We start from the raw sequence: 18,461 nt of genomic DNA on the forward strand, positions 1-18,461 counted from the left end.
TCAGCATTGAATTGAATGATTTATTATATTATTTCGTTTGTTTTGTAGCAGAAATATTATTTAATAAATTGACATGCACATAAAAACAATAGTACAAAATAAATATTTCTTACTGCAATGCTTCATCTGTGTTTGATGCAAACCATCAATTTATTTTTTATAAAGTAACAGCAGGACTTTATATAGCAGATAACTTACATTAAAGCACATTCAAGGCAGCATGATGATGAGAAATGTAATTCATTATTAGTATTATTGTCATCATCGTCATCATTAATATTTTATAATTATTCTACATTCATTTTGGAATTATTGAACACATATTAAATCATCACAGCATTAGTTAGATAGTTGTTTCTGGGTTTTGTTAGTCCCAATTGATGTTGTTTTCAAATACAATAAATCCCTTAATATACAACTTTTCAAATATATCATTCATTTTTGTTGGGTGCTCCTAAATTTTTTCTGGTGCTCCTAAATACTTCAGGTTGGGAGCACCGGTGCTACCAAGTAAGAACGTTAATTTCGAGCCCTGCCTTGCGCCAGGTGTATGATAGAGCCCTAGATGTCCTCGAACCATACACAACAACTGAATAAGTCTAAATGTACTTACAGGCTGTTGGTCTCGTTGCAGAAGTGCTTCTCCGTTACATTTACATGTAATGTTAGTGTGTCGATTCTCCGTGTACGCAATAATGACCTATCTGACGCCATCTCTCCGCATGCTTGCGCTCTTGTTTGTTTACAGTGGGCGTGACCTGCGACTACATTACAATACTATATTACAATATAAAAACAATATATGACTTACTATAATTTATAATATTTAATATGGGAAATCATTAATAAGAAAGTTATATGAAAATTAAGCAAATGAAATACTATTAAATCACTGGACACTTATAAAATGTATCATTTCATGCGGACATGTCATTGGTCCATTTCCTGCTAGTTATCAAACTATTTCATAACTGTAACAAGAGGCAATTTTATCATAACTTAATGTTATAACAGCTATTATAAAGTTATTTATCAATATGTGGCTCTCTTTGAATTCTCGGAAGCTAGAGAAATCAAAAGTGTAAAACATGAAATACTTTGGGACCATTGTTTTTGTTTTCATGCCTCAAAATTGTCAAAACATATTAACTTGCTATTATTTCCTTCATTATAACGAATCCATTATATTTAAAATAATTCTGTCCAATTAGATTGTTTATATATCTCTGAAAAATGTTTTATCAATGTCAGCAAATGAGTATCTGCTATTGACTCTGTCAAATAATAATGACTGATCATCTATGATGACTGATGTCAAGTCTATGATCAATGTTCTCTATTCGCCTGTCTCGATCGCAATATTTGTGAAATAGTTTATTATTATTATTGTTTACTATAATATTTATTGACAATACATGTAAAAATATATTTATGACGATGTCTGAGAAGACATTAATAACATTAACATCCGTCATAACAGTACATGGTTTGCCTAGATTGTGTGTGCCTGAAACGTCTGTGGTTCTGCGGACCTGCAGCTGGATAATATTGTGTTGCTCCTTCAAAGGAGATAACTAAGGGCCATTCACATATCCCATTTTTCACGCGCACAAGTTCATTACTTCCAATGGAGGCACGAGGTTTACATGCATATTAGTGCCTTTCAGACAGAGGTTTAGCAGTCTTTGACTACATTTGTACTATTTAAATGGGAAATACTTAACTAATATGATGCTTAAATTTAAAACTATCAAAAACTATTTACTTTCAGGTTTCATATTTTAAAGTTTTCATGTGATTTTCTAAACTAGTACTATTTCGAAATGAAAAAACGCATAATAACCGTTTTAACCGTGATTATCCCAGACTATAATCGTACAACCACAATCTGTAATCGTTGCATCCCTAGTCATCATGTAGATTTCTTACAAAGTATTTTAAAAACACAAAACACTAAAGTATTTTAATACAAAATATTCACCCATTTTCATAAACCCTGTAAAATAATAATTACAAAATACTATTTTGTATTTGAAATATATATTTAAACACTTGTATCATAAATACTGCCCATCCCTGGATATTACAACCCAAAATACAGTGTTTTAAGGTGATTCAGTGAATTGGGGGAAATAGATTGGTAAAAGTAATAATAAAAACTAATCCAGCACATTCGTGTTAGCTTTACACAGCTTAAGCTTATTATATTTAACACGTAAACGTGATGAAAAGTCCTCTGGTGTAAACAGTCACTGAACATCGGAGTTCAAGTGAATTGTTTCCATCAATCAGCGCAAGTGTTGCGGAAGGATGCCTTCTTGCCCTCCTCGCGTGCTTTCTTCGCGAGAGGCCACAGCTTGTCTCGTGCTGCCCTGTCATCTGGTGACAGACACTTTGATAGATGCAGTCAGTTTTCAGAAATCTGCAGCCCGAGTAATGTCACGAACGCGGCGCAGAGTGAAGAGGATTATGACCGATCTGGTTTGCCATCAGCGCGTTTGGGACCCACACGGTGAGCAATATCAGCACTGTCCTGAAGTTCATCTGGAACGATCTTTCCTAATATGTTGAGAACTACTTATCGGACATTTTCGGTAACATCATGTTGCTTTAGACAGCACCTTCAACTGTAGCGCTTACAATCAAGTACACTTGCGTTCAGCGATTAGTTTTCCTCTCAGCGCGCCGATCTCTGCTTCACAAGAGCCGCTCTGTGCTCGCCGACATCCCGGTGAAGCACCGCGGTAAAGTTAGTTTGACGTTTGACATTCAAACCAATTAAATTATTTACTCCTGTTATGGTTTGAGGCAAAAAGGTCGTATATGCATAAATAAGTCCCTTTTAGGTTGCACAAGGCTTAATTTCTCGATAAATAATAAATAAATAAATTACCTGCGGTAGAGGAACTGTCGCGCCGTCGCTGACGTCGTCAAACTATTCATTTGTAACGTTAGCTCAGCTAAGTTACAAAAACCTCGTTTTTAAAGTTCGGACAAGTGTCAACGCATCATGATTCCGTATCACATTGGATATTCAGTCCAGAGCTACAGGCCGATGCTGAGCCATCAAGTTCGACCTTGCGTGATTAACTTTATTCTTGCCTCTTTTCCCCATGCACAAAGATGTCATAACGTCCATGCGTATTTTATAATGTCATCACCAGTGTTAAGCAGTAGGTTGATATACCACTTTACCTTTTAAATCCAGAAGAATAAACGAATAAACGAATACCTGTACCTAGGGCGCCGCCATCTTGGTCTCCCTCCATCCTACGTCATCTGATTAAATAGAACGCGTTCTATTCTGCGAATGTCACAATTAACCAGACGCCTGACAGAGTAGACGAATATTGAGAAGCTCCGCATTGGACACTCAGACAAGGCGAACAGATTTACAATCAGAGAATTAATTGCAGTAAATTGATTCATATACTTTAGAGAAAGTTATTAACTGATAAGTTAATGGAACAAAGTATGTCTAATGTTCCTGGTCCTTCGGGACGTAGCAGTCCATCATCTACACCGAGAATAGGGCCTTCTCCTGGTTCTGGTAACTTTTACATTTGAATGTATTTTTATTGAATGTCTGTTCAGGCAAAACCTGAACCTGTCTCAAATTAACATGCTTTTTTATCTTTCAGTGGAAGAAAAGTATGATGTGAGAGAAAAAATAGGAGAGGGCAGCTTTGGCGACGTCTATGTTGGATACAAAAAATCGGACAGAAAACGAGTAAGTCTATTTTCCCTAGTCCAGTTAAGATGACAAACTTTGAAGAAATCATGTTTGATTGCTCACTAATGTTTTATTCTACTTTTCATCCACAGTTTGCCATCAAGATGACTGATTCCAGGTATGACAGCGATGTGGTAAGTCTATTTAAAGCTTCACAAAATACACTTAATAAATGAGTCTGTTTACGGCTGTGGTAATATGTACAAACTATATACAAATATCTGTCAATTATTTTGTAATTCACTGCTGTTTTCTGTTTATTTACGGTTATGATGGGACCTTTATCTGTGCTCTATCGAGTTTTCTAACCACGTACATTTTGTATATTAAATGATTGCTTGCCTGTATTTACTATAATGTATAAACTTATTGTACGTTATACTTTTATAATGGCCATTATTGATCATTAAAACTGATATTCAGCTAAAGAGAGGGTATGTTTCGTATTTTAAAACTAAAACATATTAGTGTTAACGGGGCCTAAGTATTAAACCTGTTAAAGTAATGTTTCACAGCTTAGCTCAATATCTTGATAATACCAAAGCTTCCAAAAATGAACGGGTTTTTACACCACAATTGACAAGACCAGTACAGATAATATATGTCCCACAATGCAATTCAAAAGCATAAATAAACACACACAACAAACATGAAACACAAAATACGGGAAACTGCTGATTTACAGATTTTCTTTTACCATTATATTGGAAAACAGGATTATATGTTGTTGATTTGCAGCTAATGTGCTCTTTATCTTTAGCCTGGCTATCCTGAAGAGCTCCCAAAGGAAGTGGTGATGATGACCATTTTGAGAGATTCCCCCTGCCGGTTCCTCATCAAACTCCAAGAGTGGTTTTTGGTGAAAGAGGAGAAATTTCCAGACGGGGTAAGTCTGTTTATTCAGCACATTACATGAAATATGCACTGTAAGAGGGTTTGTCTCGTTTCTTATTGTTTTTTTTATTTTGTAACTAAAAATTCTTAAATCAAGAAGCATTTCTGAACAAGAACATAACTCTTTCTTATTTTCAGAAGAGCTCGTGGGTTATTAATATGCCGGTGCGGTAAGGGAAATAAACTTGTTTCTACTTTAAAATCTATCCTGAATGTAACTGGAAGCCAGTGTAAAGACTGACCTGAGGACTGCTGTCATGTGCTTGATTTTAATTGATTGCATTTGCTTTCAGAGAACGATCAAGTCAATAGTGATGGTGATAGAGCATCCCGGCCTGTGCAGAACTCTAGCAGAATTCCTGAAGGAGCACCCACACCTGGAGAGGAGAGACGCTCGCACACTGATCCAGCAGATTGTGAAAGCGGCTCAAGCGTGCACGAGGAAGGAAATTTGTCATTTTGATATCCACGATCATAATATCCTGGTCATCAGTCCGCCTCTGCACATTAAGCTGATAGATTTTGGATGTGGGTTGCACATCTTCCATGGTAAGTCTGATTATTTCAGGAGGAAACAGTAAGCGTTCATTAGTCTCTAATAATCAGTTGAATGGGGTTTTAGCTGATCTCAACTCTACACATCTCTTCCTGACAGATCCAGAGAATCACCCACGGCCAGACACAGTGATATCTCCCGAGAGAGCGGAAAAAAGGATGGTGAATCAGCTGGTTACCATCGTGCAGGATATAGCAAGACATTGTTCCAGCATACCTACAGGTAAGAAGACGACTCTAACTAACACTGTTCAACTCTCCTGTTGACTAATGGGTCAGAAATTACCCAAACCCCATTTTAATAGCAAAAAAACCCTTTTTTAAAATACAGGAGATTTCATTCTGGCTATTTTACTGAAAGTTGTAATGTTACCGGTAATTTGCTGGAATGCTGCGCTGTGTGAACGCAGAAAGAAGATTGCTGGAAAGAGCGTGTTCTGTGTGTGTGTGTGATGTTTCCACACATGTCAGTTGTGTGTCCACAATTAACCAACTTTCTCTTTTAAATTATTACAGGATTCATGGAGTTTATTGCTGCCTGCTGGTCCCCTCAATATGTTGTAGAAGAGATCCAGCATACAGTGGATGAGATTCTGGACCAGCCGTGGCTAAGAAACTAGTGAAAATAAAGACTGTTTTAGTCAATTGATGAACATGAGGAGTTTATGCTTTCCAAGTGGTTCAGCATGACGTAGAGCCCATCAGAAGCAGGAAACAGGTTTTCAGACTTCCATTTATGTCACATTGTTTTGCTGTTTTCCGCTTCTGCTTCCCAAATTCTGCACTTCCTCCTGCGAGTGTTGCAGTCAGAGCTGCATGTAAATGAGGGCCGGTTTCAGTCTAGTCCACCAGCTCTCGACTGAAAGCTCCTCCTCCAGCCAATCACGCGAGGAGGAAAGCTGATGTCACTGTAATGGCTCTTATCCTAAAACATATTTTGTTGGAATGTGGAAGTTTGAATGTTATTAGACTACTTTGATGCACATTTTTAGAAAGGTACCACAAAGAGTCTTTCAGTATTTTAAATCTTAAAGTTTATTTATTTATATCCTACATATTTGTACAAGTAACTTTTTATTGTAATACAAATTTTTATATTTTACAAATTGTCTTTATCATGTAAAATTTTTATGTATATCCATTTTGCTATGAAATAGCCATAAGTTGCCGATGTGGCAATAAATAAATAATAAATAAATGAATTATAAATGTCAGTCTAATGGCGGCCGATGCGCACAGGTGATGCCGGAGATTGAGGTCTAGTTATGGAGTAAGTTAGTGATAGTTAAAGGTTTGATAGTTAAACGTGTTTGTTAGTGAATTATCATCAGTCAGGGTTAGGGCTTAGGGTTAGACATACAGAACAGAAATGATCATCTTTCAGTAAAGAGGCCAAATCTCACCTCTTTCTTTCTGTTTCTGCTTTCCCAGTTCATCTAAACGCTTGATTTATTGTTTAGGGTTAGGGTGTTTGTTAGGGTTAGGTTAGGATTAGGGCTTGGTTAGGCCTTAGTTTTTAGAGTTGTTTTAAACAACTTGTATTCATTGTTTGCTTTATGTCTGGTTTCTTTAGTTTCTCCTGTCTGTCACAGTTTGTTATTTAAGAGCGATTGTTAATTATTATACACTTCTCTGTCCTCGCCTCTGAGTCATTAGAGTGACGTCAGCTTCCCTCCTCACCTGATTGGCTGGAGGAGGAGCTGTTAATCTAGAGCTAATGGACCAATGAGGATGCTTTAGCCGGTCCTCATTTGCATACAGCTCTGACTGCGACGCTTGCAGGAGGAAGTGCACAATATGGGAAGCAGAAGTGGAAAACAGCATGATGTCAGAATTATGAATTCCTGATGGATTCCTGATGATTTGATTTGATTTGATTTTGTCACTGACCACATGTGTGCTGCTCTTTCTATGATTTCTGTGAAATTGAGACTATGACCCCTATGGAGTGTGTTGAAGCTGTTTTCTGTTGATCAAACTGTAAACTATTGTCTTCAATAAACTGTCTCTCTGACTCCTGCTCTTTGTTCATCACACCGGCTCCTTGCATTAACATAACTGAAATCCTTCAGCGTAGTAATACGGGACTGTAATGCACTCAAAACATGCCTGAACTACTTTATCTGTGTGTTTATCTGACAATAAGTGTGAACAACACAAAACATCAAATATATTTTTACAAACTGCAGACTCAATTTAGCCTTTATATAACAATATTTAAGCATCATGTAATGTGTAAAGCACATTGCCCTGCCGTTTGTAGGATAATGTGAAAAATAAGAGTGTGTTGACAATGGTTTGAGTAAACCTACTGTAATATCTACTGAACCGTTTTTTGGGGTTTTTTCAAGGTCTGACCAGCAAATGTTGAAGTTTACTCACATAACAATGGCTAGAATGGAAATGCCTTCATTTCACAACAGATTTTGGAAAATGTAAGTTTTGCATTAAACTGTAATGGAAACACACACTTATGCTTCAGTTTGTGCTAGAATTACAATGAAAACTGCCATTATTTACTCGAAGATATTTTGAAGAATGTTGCTTGTTGCACTGATAGACATCTATTGTTTTTTTTTTTTGCTACTAGAAGTCAGTGGGTACCAGCTAGCAGCATTCTTCAAAATATCTTCACTTGTGTTCATAATACTTGAGTAAACGAGGTAAATTTAGTTTTTGGAGAATTGTCCTTCAACTTTCAGGACGTCCACAGCTCAGTTTCATACATTGTTAGCGATAGTGGAACCAAAGAACACCAACTATTTAGATCTGGCCTACTACTTTACACCACGCTTGTTGACGCTGCAGGGGAATGTGAACTTCTGCTCGCCTCTGGCTGTACCAGCAGGTTTTTGGGTTGTGGGTAGTTTCTTGAGCGTGTCACGTCTAGGAACGACTCCATCATTTTTGCAACACTTTGCGCTGATGTTTGCATCATAAATCTTTTCCATCAATGCATCATAGCTATTTGATTTGTTGTTACCAGCAAAGCTCACAATGATAAAGTCACAAAGCTTAAGTGGTAAAATGTAAGAATGCAGTACACAAAATAAAATAATACGCTGAAATTAATCATAAATGGGGGTGAGTTGTGCCAACTTAACCCAGCCTCTTTGGCACAATTCACCATATTCGCCTGACAATGAAAGACCAGCATGATCCAGCAGTTTAGAACATCTTGCTAACTGTACAGACTTACTGTGTAGCCTACTAAAGTACTAAAACATGCATGAGATATTGTCAAGCTTGTCTATAAATGTTTTGACACAACAATTAAAAAAACCTTGATCATATAAAATTTGCTTTGAAAGGCAAAATAAAAGCAGTTTTCAGAGCTAAAATGTAATCATAGCAAGCTGTTTTGACATTTAATCTACAACCCACACTATCTGAAGAGTTTAGATGCAAAACCCTCTAAAAGCCATTTGATATTTTCTTCTAAAATTAGCATTTTTCCCTGAATCCTGTGTGTAGTCTCAGTAATTTCACTTTTATAGTGATGAATAAGTTTTCATTGCCTTTCAAGTGAAATAACTGAACATAAACATAGGAGGCTGATTAAAAAAAGCTCATTTTCAACGGCATTTAGAGGTTTTTCCATCTGAACCCTTCATCTATTTTCAGGTTAGTACTTGTTTTTTAGATATCAGTATCTTTTTTCATTAAACAGGGCTCAACAATAAGGACTGCCTGATGGCCCGGGGCAGTGTGCGAGACGCTCGGGCCAGTGTACAGAATGATGACTGGCCTGATTAAGCCAGTGCTGCCTTGTCACAAAAGTTTGGCGGTGACTGTCTGTCAATTGCATGCAAATTCAATCTTAGGGTGCTTTCACACATAGACGTTTGTATCTGAATCTGTCTCGATTCCCCAGCTAGCGCGGTTTGTTTGGCATATGCGAGTCCAGCAATCTCGGCACCAAATCAATCGGTCCCAGATCGCCTAAATGAGGTGGTCTCTGCTCGATTAAGCTGATCGATTGTAGTGAGAAAACAAAACAGTCCAACAAACCAATGAACCAGGCTATATCACAGTGTCTTATGATTGTGAAATGTTATTGTACTATAAAATAACTGTTTAAAAGTAGTTTATCATTTAATTTAATAATTTATTCCAGTGATTTTAAAGATGAATTTTCAGCTTTATTACTACAGTCTTCAGAAATCACTCTAGTATTAATTGTTATTGTTAATATTATTATTATTAATGGTAGTAATAATAATAAAAGCATGAATGTCTGGTGTAATAATTTTAATAACCAAACAGTTATTTAAAATTTAAATAAATATTTAACAATTAAAAAAAAAAGTAAATTTTATGAACTTGATGAACTGAGTTTTCTTTTAAAAAACATAAAAAATGTATAAAACTGATCGCAAACTTTTTGCCAATAGCGTGTATATATATATATATATATATATATATATATATATATATATATATATATATATATATATATATATATACATATATGTATATATATATACATATATGTATATATATATATATATACATATATGTATATATATATACATATATGTATGTATATATATATATATATATATATATATATATATATATATATATATATACATATATATATATATATATATATATATTATTATACACATACGCTATGTATATGTAAATATTATTTATAAAAAACATATGAGCAATTCGATGCAAATGTCAACCTTGCAATGAAAAAAAGTTTTCACCAAAATATCGAAACTTTCTCCGTTCTTAGTGTAAGCAAGTATGTGACAGTACTTTAGAAATACTCAAAAATGCATCTGTCAATGTTTTCAATATTGTATTTGATTTACCAAAGTCACATAAGCGGCAATTTCACATTTATGTGTCACATCCATAACGGAGAGACGTCACACCCATAACAAAGCTTTTTCCTCATAAACGAAAAAAATATTTAAAAAAATAAAAACAATCATGTTTGTTCTACAGAGGTTCAACTCGTATCCTTTTGATTAGCATAGTTTTTGGGGGGTTGTGCAGATTATTTCACAGAATTTCTACAAAGCATGTTTAATGCTCTAAACTCGCAGACTTTTTTTGGTCACATCCATATTGCATGTTTATTTTCCTCATTTAAAGCACAAAACATGTAGACAGATTGACTTTTTCTGCTCCTATAGTTTTGTGGTTAGTTGTTCTGTAAAATATAAACAATGTTGGGCCAGTGGAAAAAATCCTAAGCGTTGAACCCTGATTAAGTACTATTCATTAGATACTAGTGCTTTATATACAAAATATACTAGTGCTTAGTAGTTATTTTTATTAGATATTAGTACTTATTTATGAGATGCTAGTACTTATTGTAATAGTGACTAGTAACAAATTACATTGTTTTCTATCGATTTCTATGGGATCTATTATTGAGATATCAACTGTTCAGTTTTGACTTGTATGTATTCCAGCTGAGACTAGTACATATTTTTTATGTACTGGTACTAGTAGTTAATCATTAGGGACTAGCACTTATTATTTAGATAGTACCTATTTAATAGATACTACAACTTGTGTACTATACTATTCATTGGGTACTATTACTTATTTATTAGCTACTACTATTGATTAAATAGATACTAGTAGTTTTTCAGTAGTACTATTTTTTTAGACTTTTTTTTTTTTTAGAACAAATAAGTACAAGTAAACATGAAAATAGATAGTAGTGCGGGTTGTAGATTAAATGTCAAAACGGTTTGCCGTAGTGTCTCTCTTCTTTGCAGGACGGATGGGTAAATTGGAGGGCTCTTCAAACGTATGTGGTCACACAACCAATTTCCTCTATGTTTTTCTAGAAACAAAGGGTGTTTATTTATTTATTTATTTTTATTAACTCAATGCCACAAGAACGAGAGGGATTACATTTCACATAGTTTCTGAAAGAGAAAAAACACATATATGTGTATATATATATATATATATATATATATATATATATATATATATATATATATATATATATATATAAATAAAGTAAAATTAAATTTACATGAAATATAAATGTTTTCAGATCATTACATGTTTTCAGTGCTTTTTTGTTTTGTGATTGTTCTAAAAGATTTACATATATTTTAAGGTCATTCACAAAATGGGTAAAGTTTGGTTTACATTGAGCCCACTTTTTCTTATGTATATGATATTTTCTTAACAGCATAAACAAATTAAAAATATATTGTCCTTTACAGTTCAATTTATCATCATCAGAATAAAACAGTACATCAAATAAACCAATTTCTGTCTTATACTCCATTTTTGTTAATAAACAATTCCTAATCTTTCCAAAATATTCTGGAGTAACGATACAATGAAAAAAACGATGCAAAATTGTCCACAAAATTCACAAATGTATAAAATATTAAGTTTATAGAAACAAGGGGTGGAACAACTTCCCTCCTGACATAAATCATCACCCTCTCCCCTGTGTTTAATTAAAGAGAGCTTACCTGTGGTCGAGACGGATGACCGGAAGTTCCGGAAGATAAAAGTGGAGGAACTAAACCTGTGGTGCAGCTTTGAAAAAATACACATTTCACTGTCCGTTGTGGACAGGAGAACTGTGTGAAGAGACATGTTGAGTCAATGATCGCAGAAATGTCCTCTTGCAGTATCAAATAACTGGTTTGTTCGCTGGATATATCCAATATTCCGTTATTGGCCGCCATTGAGACTCGCGAGTTGTGAACAGATACCGTCACCGTGGATTGTGGCGATTATTACGGCAAAAAAGTGAGATAAAGACACGTTCTAGATAAGGTAAGACCCAACGTTATCATACGACGTCCTAAGAGTCTGAACTTTCTCAAAGAAACCGTACTTTTTACGGACAAACGCAAGCTTCGTGACAAACTACCGTTATTCCTCTTTAACGGACCATTGTGTTGCCTAGTTACGAGTCCTGTCAATCATCTCCTCACGTCAAGTTCAGATTGCTGTTCCTGATCAAATATATCGCGGAAAACGTTGCTTAAATATTTTCCAGTATTCAAACATCTTTACTGAGGTCTCGAGCAATGGTCGCGCGAGTCCGCCATGTTTGTAGTTTAAATCGTTTGTAGTCCTATGTGTGTGTCAGAGTTTACCAGCGACCTCTGGTGGTTAAATCGATGGTGATCATGACAATTAGCTTTAGATTTGTCTACTGACTCTAATCTAACTAAATAACATAATGATCGTCCAAAATCAAGAAGCCTAAAATGTATATTAGAGAAAAATATGAAATTAACAATCTAAAAAGAGCAAAACATTTTGAAATGTTGTTTTGTTTTGCAATTTTTTTGCAATATTTTGCATGAATTTAAATGTATTCTCTTTCCATTTGTAAAGATGTTCTGCTTCTAAAGTATATATTTAATACATTTATCTTTTTAATAAATCTGTTTTGTTCAAATGCACTAAAATATTCACTGAGAAATGGATAAAAATATTCATCTTTAAAATGGGGTGCACTTATTAATGCCCAGTGTCATAAATACTATATACAGAGCTTTACAATAAAACCCGCCAACTCGCCAAATGCGGGTAGATTTCAGCTCTGGCGGGTCAGACAGCCGCTCCCACTAGACACTTCGGCAGGTTGGCAATAATTTTGACATTTGTAGTTTTCTTAAAGCAGGGTTCGACAATAAGCATGGCCCAAAATGTGATCTTAGAATCGAGAAACGGCACGACTGACAACAATAACTGTGTTCACGCGAGACAAAGCAGGTGAATACCGTATGAGAGGAGGATTACTCGCGCGCACAGGTGATGTGATGCATGTGACTGTTGAAAGCGTGTGCGCTCCCGTTTACTTGCGCTTTTTTTCCTTTCTGTCCTGAGAGCCCTGTAAAAGTGTAGTATTGACGCATGCTCGGGGTCTGTATGCGATATCTAGTGTATATATCTATGGCTGAGAAACGCTCACCAGTGTGAGTATAATGAGTGTGTGTTTCCTCCATCAGGGGACACGTGGACGGAGACTCTGGCGTACGTGCTGTTCTGGGGCTCCGCCAGCGTGGTGACCGGCGGCGTGATCCTCTTCAACGGACGGGACTTTGTGGACGCCCCGCGGCTGGTGCAGAAGGAGAAGATGGACTGAACCTGCGTAAAGCAGGGAAGCAGTCGGGCCCCGCGGAGCCTTCATCCTCATCCTCACCCTGGAGCCTGTACTGATGACGATGATGATGATGATGAGGGCCCAGGGCCGAACACACGGGGTCACGCTGCTCTCCACACCAGCATCAAGCCACGCCCACTTTCCCATGATTCCATCTGCTGGTCGCACCGCTGGACGCTCAGGCTGACCGTGAGGCCCTCGGCCCCGTCCTCATGGTGCAACCAGGTCCGCCATTTTGGCTCAAGCGCTGGCTGATGAGGACGTGTTTGTCTTGTTTTCTAATAAAAGCTGAGTGACAGTAAGGCAGCTGTTTACATGAACACCTTCAGCTAACGTTCAGAATAGCTCTGTTTAAACATTTAAGTGTTTTAAACATTAAACAGTGAAGTTGCCCCCAAAATAACTCATAGTTTGGACAAACCGCACACTTCATTTACTGGACTGACTGCTGTTGGGCCGTTTTCCTCCACTCTGGGCTGATTTTGATTTTGAAATATCGGTTGATATGCGGTGACACACAGTCAGATATTTCACTGAACTGATCCAACACTTTTGACACTCATAAACAATCATAAAGCCCTCGTGCTGCAGGTATTAGGAGGTCTGCTGAAGGTGCAGCTGTGGTGCAGTGAGAGGTTTGCGTCTTTAATAATCTACGGCAGTTTGCGTTCATTGTACAGTCAGAATGATTAAAAAACACATATGAAACAGCCCCTTAAAGTCACGTCTCGCTTTCAGTTTCGGGCTTTGGCGTGTTTTGCACTCACACACAAGCGTACCGCGCCAAAGCCCAAGTGAACCGCGCTCAGGCCCACCTCTTCCAACCGGGCCAGGGCCGGCCAACTGAACTGTGCCTGAGCCCGATTCAAAGCACTCACACTTGTCAAACGATCCGGGAAACGGGCCTGGGCACAGTTCGGATAGCACAGTGTGAGTACGCTCTTAATTTGGCCCCAACTTGAGTTTCAGAAAATGAAGTGTTTTTTGCTGATAAATCTTATTTTGACATATTTTGGGAAAATGTTTTGAAAATTGAGCACACTGACCCCCCTTTGGTTATGTTGGGGGCTGTTTTTGCCCCATTGATTTCCAATATAATCACATTTATTGATTGTTGTTTATATATACATATTTATATTTGTCGTTTATCTCTGTAAATTGGTAGTATTAATTATATGTAATGATATTATTAATGTAATATTATAATCATTTTGTATTTAATATTTTAGAATATATTTAAGGAATATACACACAGTTAAAGTCAGAATTATTTGCCCCCTTTTGAATTTTTTTCTCTTTTTTAATATTTCACAAATGATGTTTAACAGATTCAGGAAATTTTCACCGTATGTCTGATAATATTTTTTCTTCTGGTGAAAGTTTAGTTTGTTTTATTTCGGCTAGAATAAAAGCAGTTTAAATATTTTTTAAGAACCATTTTAAAGTCAATATTATTAGCCTGTTTAAGCTGCCTACAGAAAAACCATCGTTATACAATAACTTGCCTAATCACCCTAACCTGCCTAGTTAACCTAATTACCCTAGTGAAGCCTTTAAATGTTACTTTAAGCTGTATAGAAGTGTCTAATATTATTTACTGTCATCATGGCAAAGTTCAAATAAATCAGTGATTAGAGATGAGTTATTAAACTATTATGATTAGAAATGTGTTGAAGAAATCTGCTCTCTGTTAATCAGAAATTGGGAAAAATAAACAGGGCGAATAATTCTGATTCAGCTGTATATGTTTGGGCTGCACAATGTATGGTTTCAGCATTGATGTCGCATTGTGTGTGTCCACAATAGTCAAATCTCAGTGTTGAGTCAGGATTACAGTTGATCAACACAACAAATGAGAACACATGAGATCTGTGGATCCATTACAGAGTATAACTATAACAGAGGGAATCTTTATCATTAGCATGTGTTTTAAAGGCATTTCAAGAGTTCACACTTAGATATTGCTTGATGATCATAGCAGGTTTGGCATGCTGTCCCGGGAGAGAACCCTGAGCTCGGGAATAATTGAGCCCAGGGCTCCCGCCTGTCATGAGCATGTGAGGAGAGTTCGAGATCAGGTCGTTTGTGTTTATTAGTTTGTGAAACTTCAAGAGTTTAAAGCATTCAGGCTAAAAAAGTACAACATTTGTAACTTTAATGAAGATTCATTTCACTGAATAGTTATAATAATGAAGACTATATACGGCTCTTTTACATTTAATTATACAATTTCTGTAACCTGAATACTGTTTGACTCGGGGGAATCATAAAGCACTGCTTATTTGACCTTTTTTTGCGATTTGTTTATTGTTGTTTATAAATGATTCACACCTTACAAAATCTCCCGCATCCGTCTCATGTTGAAATGTACAGATTGAGCTGCTGTTTTCAGAAAATGTTTCACACAAAAGTGATTTTACTGATGAGTGGCAAACTATTTTTAATACAAACAAAAAAACAGTAGTTTATTATTATTTTAATAAGAGCGCTAGAATACTTTTTAGCTCAGTGTTTTTGTGTGTGTGTGTGTGTGTGTTTGTTTGTTTAGGTGCTAGAATTTTTGAGGTACGTAGTTTCAAACAATTTATATGGCATATATATATATATATATATATATATATATATATATATATATATATATATATATATATATATATATATATATATATATATATGTGTAGTGACACAAATGACCATTTTGTCACTTGAGGTGTTGTAGGGTTGTTTTTGACGCGTGAGAGCTCAACAAACGAATCATCCTCTAAATACTGCTTATCAGATTTATTTTTTGCACAGACAGTTCTTATGGCTCAATTTCCACTTACAGTCTGGTATATAAATGCTCATAAAATCACATTGAATGCCTCCATAAAGCTCTTTCAAACACGGTCAAAAAATGTTGTGCTTCCCTCTAATTACACACCTGTTGTTCTAAGTCTTTGTCTACCTATATACTCTTCCAAACCCACACTCCACCCAGTGGTCAAAAACAGCATTACAACAAACATAATGGCTCTTACACCCCGGCCCCTAATTGTACATGGCAGGTAGACATAACAATTCAACAATGTACATACAAAGAGCCATTAAAGCAACACTATAAACATTGCATTAATCAATTCTGTGTAGGTGTCAAATTTAACAGTCTTTACCATCAGTCCATTATATTTCCATGTTGTCATACAACAGACAAAGTTTTGTCACGGGTCTCTCAAGTACACTGGTTTTAGTTTGTACTCGCACAGAACGAACAAGTCCATTTTTATCTGGAAAAACCTCCAGAATTCGCCCCATTAACCAAGACCCTCGAGGGGCAGACGAGTCCACAATGACAACAATGTCACCAGGAACAAAGTTTCTCCTTTCCTTATTCCATTTCTGCCGATCTTGAAGCAAAGGCAAATATTCATTTGTCCATCTTTTCCAGAATAAATCACACATATACTTGACCTGTTTCCATCTCCTCTTGCTGTATAATTCAGATTTTTCAAATAATCCAGGTGGTAATACTGGTTTACCTTTCATCTGAAGAAGATGGTTTGGAGTAAGTGGCTCCAAATCATTGGGGTCATCTGACAACTTAGTTATTGGGCGATCATTTAGAATGGCCTCAATTTCACATAGTACAGTATGGAATCCTTCATCATCCAAAATCTGCTGATGTAGGATGGAATTCAAAATTCTTTTGACCATTCTGATTACACGTTCCCAGATTCCACCATAATGCGAACCTCCTGGAGGACTGAAACTCCACTGGACACCTTTCTGGAGCATTGCCCTTTGAATCTTGTTTTGATTCCATGATCTCAGTGATTCCTTTAATTCCTTTTCTGCGGCAACAAAGTTGGTACCATTATCTGATCTTATTTGAGTTACTTGCCCTCGTCTGCAGATAAATCTTCGAAGAGTGTTAATACATGAATCAGTGTCCAACGAGTAGGCGACTTCCAGATGAACTGCTCGACTTGCCATGCAAGTAAAGATGACTCCGTAACGTTTTACAATGGAGCGTCCTCTTTTAACTTCCACAGGACCAAAATAATCCACCCCAACATTCGAAAATGGAGGCAAATCGGGAAGGAGTCGTTCTTTCGGCAAGTCTGCCATCTTCTGCTCACCCACCCTAACTCCAAAACGTCTACAATGGCCACAACTCGATATAATCCTTCTGGCAGCTGCATTACCCTTAATGATCCAATATCTTTTCCTCAGCTCTGAAAGCATATAATTTCTTCCACTGTGACCTAACTGTTGGTGTATATGACGCAAGATGAGCGTGGCAATATGCTGATCCTTAGCCAGAATGATCGGATGCTTTCTTTCTTCGGGCATAGCAGAATTTCTCAATCGTCCTCCTACTCTCAAAATACCGTCTTGATAGACGGGATCCAATTTATACAGCTTGCTGTCTCGGCTTATTTTTGAAACAGGTGAAACTGACAGAGCATCGATTTCCTTTTTAAACTGTTGCCTTTGACTGAATGCAACAATAGCTACTTCAGCTTCATTCAAATCCTGCAAACTTAAATTTGGTGTAACCACAGAATAACCACAGAGTTAGTTTTCGAAGTTCTTTCTCTGTCTTTTTAGAAGTTACTCCAGAAGAGTCTAAAGAGGCTTGAATTTCCTTTCTCTTTTGACTTTGTTGTTTCAGAACGGTCTTTAATTTCAAGAGCCAAGCAACAGCAACTTTTAACTTTGTCCAGTCTGAGAAATGAGTAATCAGCCAATGAGTAGCATTTGACTGTTCACTTACAAGAGTGCTATTTACACATATGTTCCTATTGACTTCAGGATCATCTGCTTTAAGAGTAGAATCAAATATTTGTGCTGGCCATTCTTCCACTGGTTTCCACAGATAACTTGGTCCATTGATCCATTCTCTGTTTGTTAACAGCTGATCTGCTTTCATACCTATGGAGCAACAGTCTGCTGGATTTTGAGACGTAGGTATGTATCGCCACTGTAAAGGTGTTGTAATTTCTCTTATTGCAGAGATCCTGTTGGTGACAAAGGTAAGAAAACGTTTGTCCTCATTTTTTATGTATTTCAACACAGACGTACTGTCTGTCCAGAATACTGAATCCACCAATGGAAACTGCATCTCTGCCCTTAACATTTTGTCCACTCGAGCAGCAAGCACAGCAGCTGTCAGTTCAA

The 18,461-nt window shown here is 36.5% G+C and overlaps 1 protein-coding gene across 3 annotated transcripts; it reads left to right on the forward strand.

The window, feature by feature from the left end:
• Positions 1-452: 452 nt before the first annotated feature.
• Positions 453-13,341, forward strand: si:ch211-151m7.3. 3 transcript variants are annotated; one of them, XR_015512185.1, is made up of 8 exons: positions 453-3,550; positions 3,642-3,730; positions 3,826-3,867; positions 4,494-4,619; positions 4,766-4,797; positions 4,921-5,176; positions 5,283-5,405; positions 5,699-7,196. XR_015512185.1 is itself a non-coding variant. In XM_087288236.1 (7 exons), the coding sequence occupies exons 1-7, from the start codon at positions 3,463-3,465 to the stop codon at positions 5,800-5,802; spliced, it is 828 nt and encodes a 275-aa protein (XP_087144362.1). In that variant the 5' UTR covers positions 453-3,462; the 3' UTR covers positions 5,803-7,196. The 3 variants fall into 3 exon arrangements, 2 of the variants coding, with proteins under 2 accessions (XP_087144362.1, XP_087144363.1); XM_087288236.1 differs by lacking the exon at positions 4,766-4,797; XM_087288237.1 differs by lacking the exons at positions 4,766-4,797; positions 4,921-5,176; positions 5,283-5,405; positions 5,699-7,196 and adding an exon at positions 13,147-13,341.
• Positions 13,342-18,461: the final 5,120 nt, after the last annotated feature.

Source organism: Danio rerio, chromosome 16, assembly GCF_052040795.2.
Source record: "Danio rerio strain M-AB ecotype USA chromosome 16, GRCz13ab, whole genome shotgun sequence".
NCBI lineage: Eukaryota > Metazoa > Chordata > Actinopteri > Cypriniformes > Danionidae > Danio > Danio rerio.

Excerpts from the sequence above, each read along its gene's own strand:
- si:ch211-151m7.3 (XM_087288236.1), top strand. The coding sequence starts at position 3,463 with ATGGAACAAAGTATGTCTAATGTTCCTGGTCCTTCGGGACGTAGCAGT. Across the intron at positions 3,551-3,641 it reads AGGGCCTTCTCCTGGTTCTG|TGGAAGAAAAGTATGATGTG; the intron begins GTAACTTTTACA and ends TTTATCTTTCAG. Across the intron at positions 3,731-3,825 it reads AAAAATCGGACAGAAAACGA|TTTGCCATCAAGATGACTGA; the intron begins GTAAGTCTATTT and ends TTTCATCCACAG.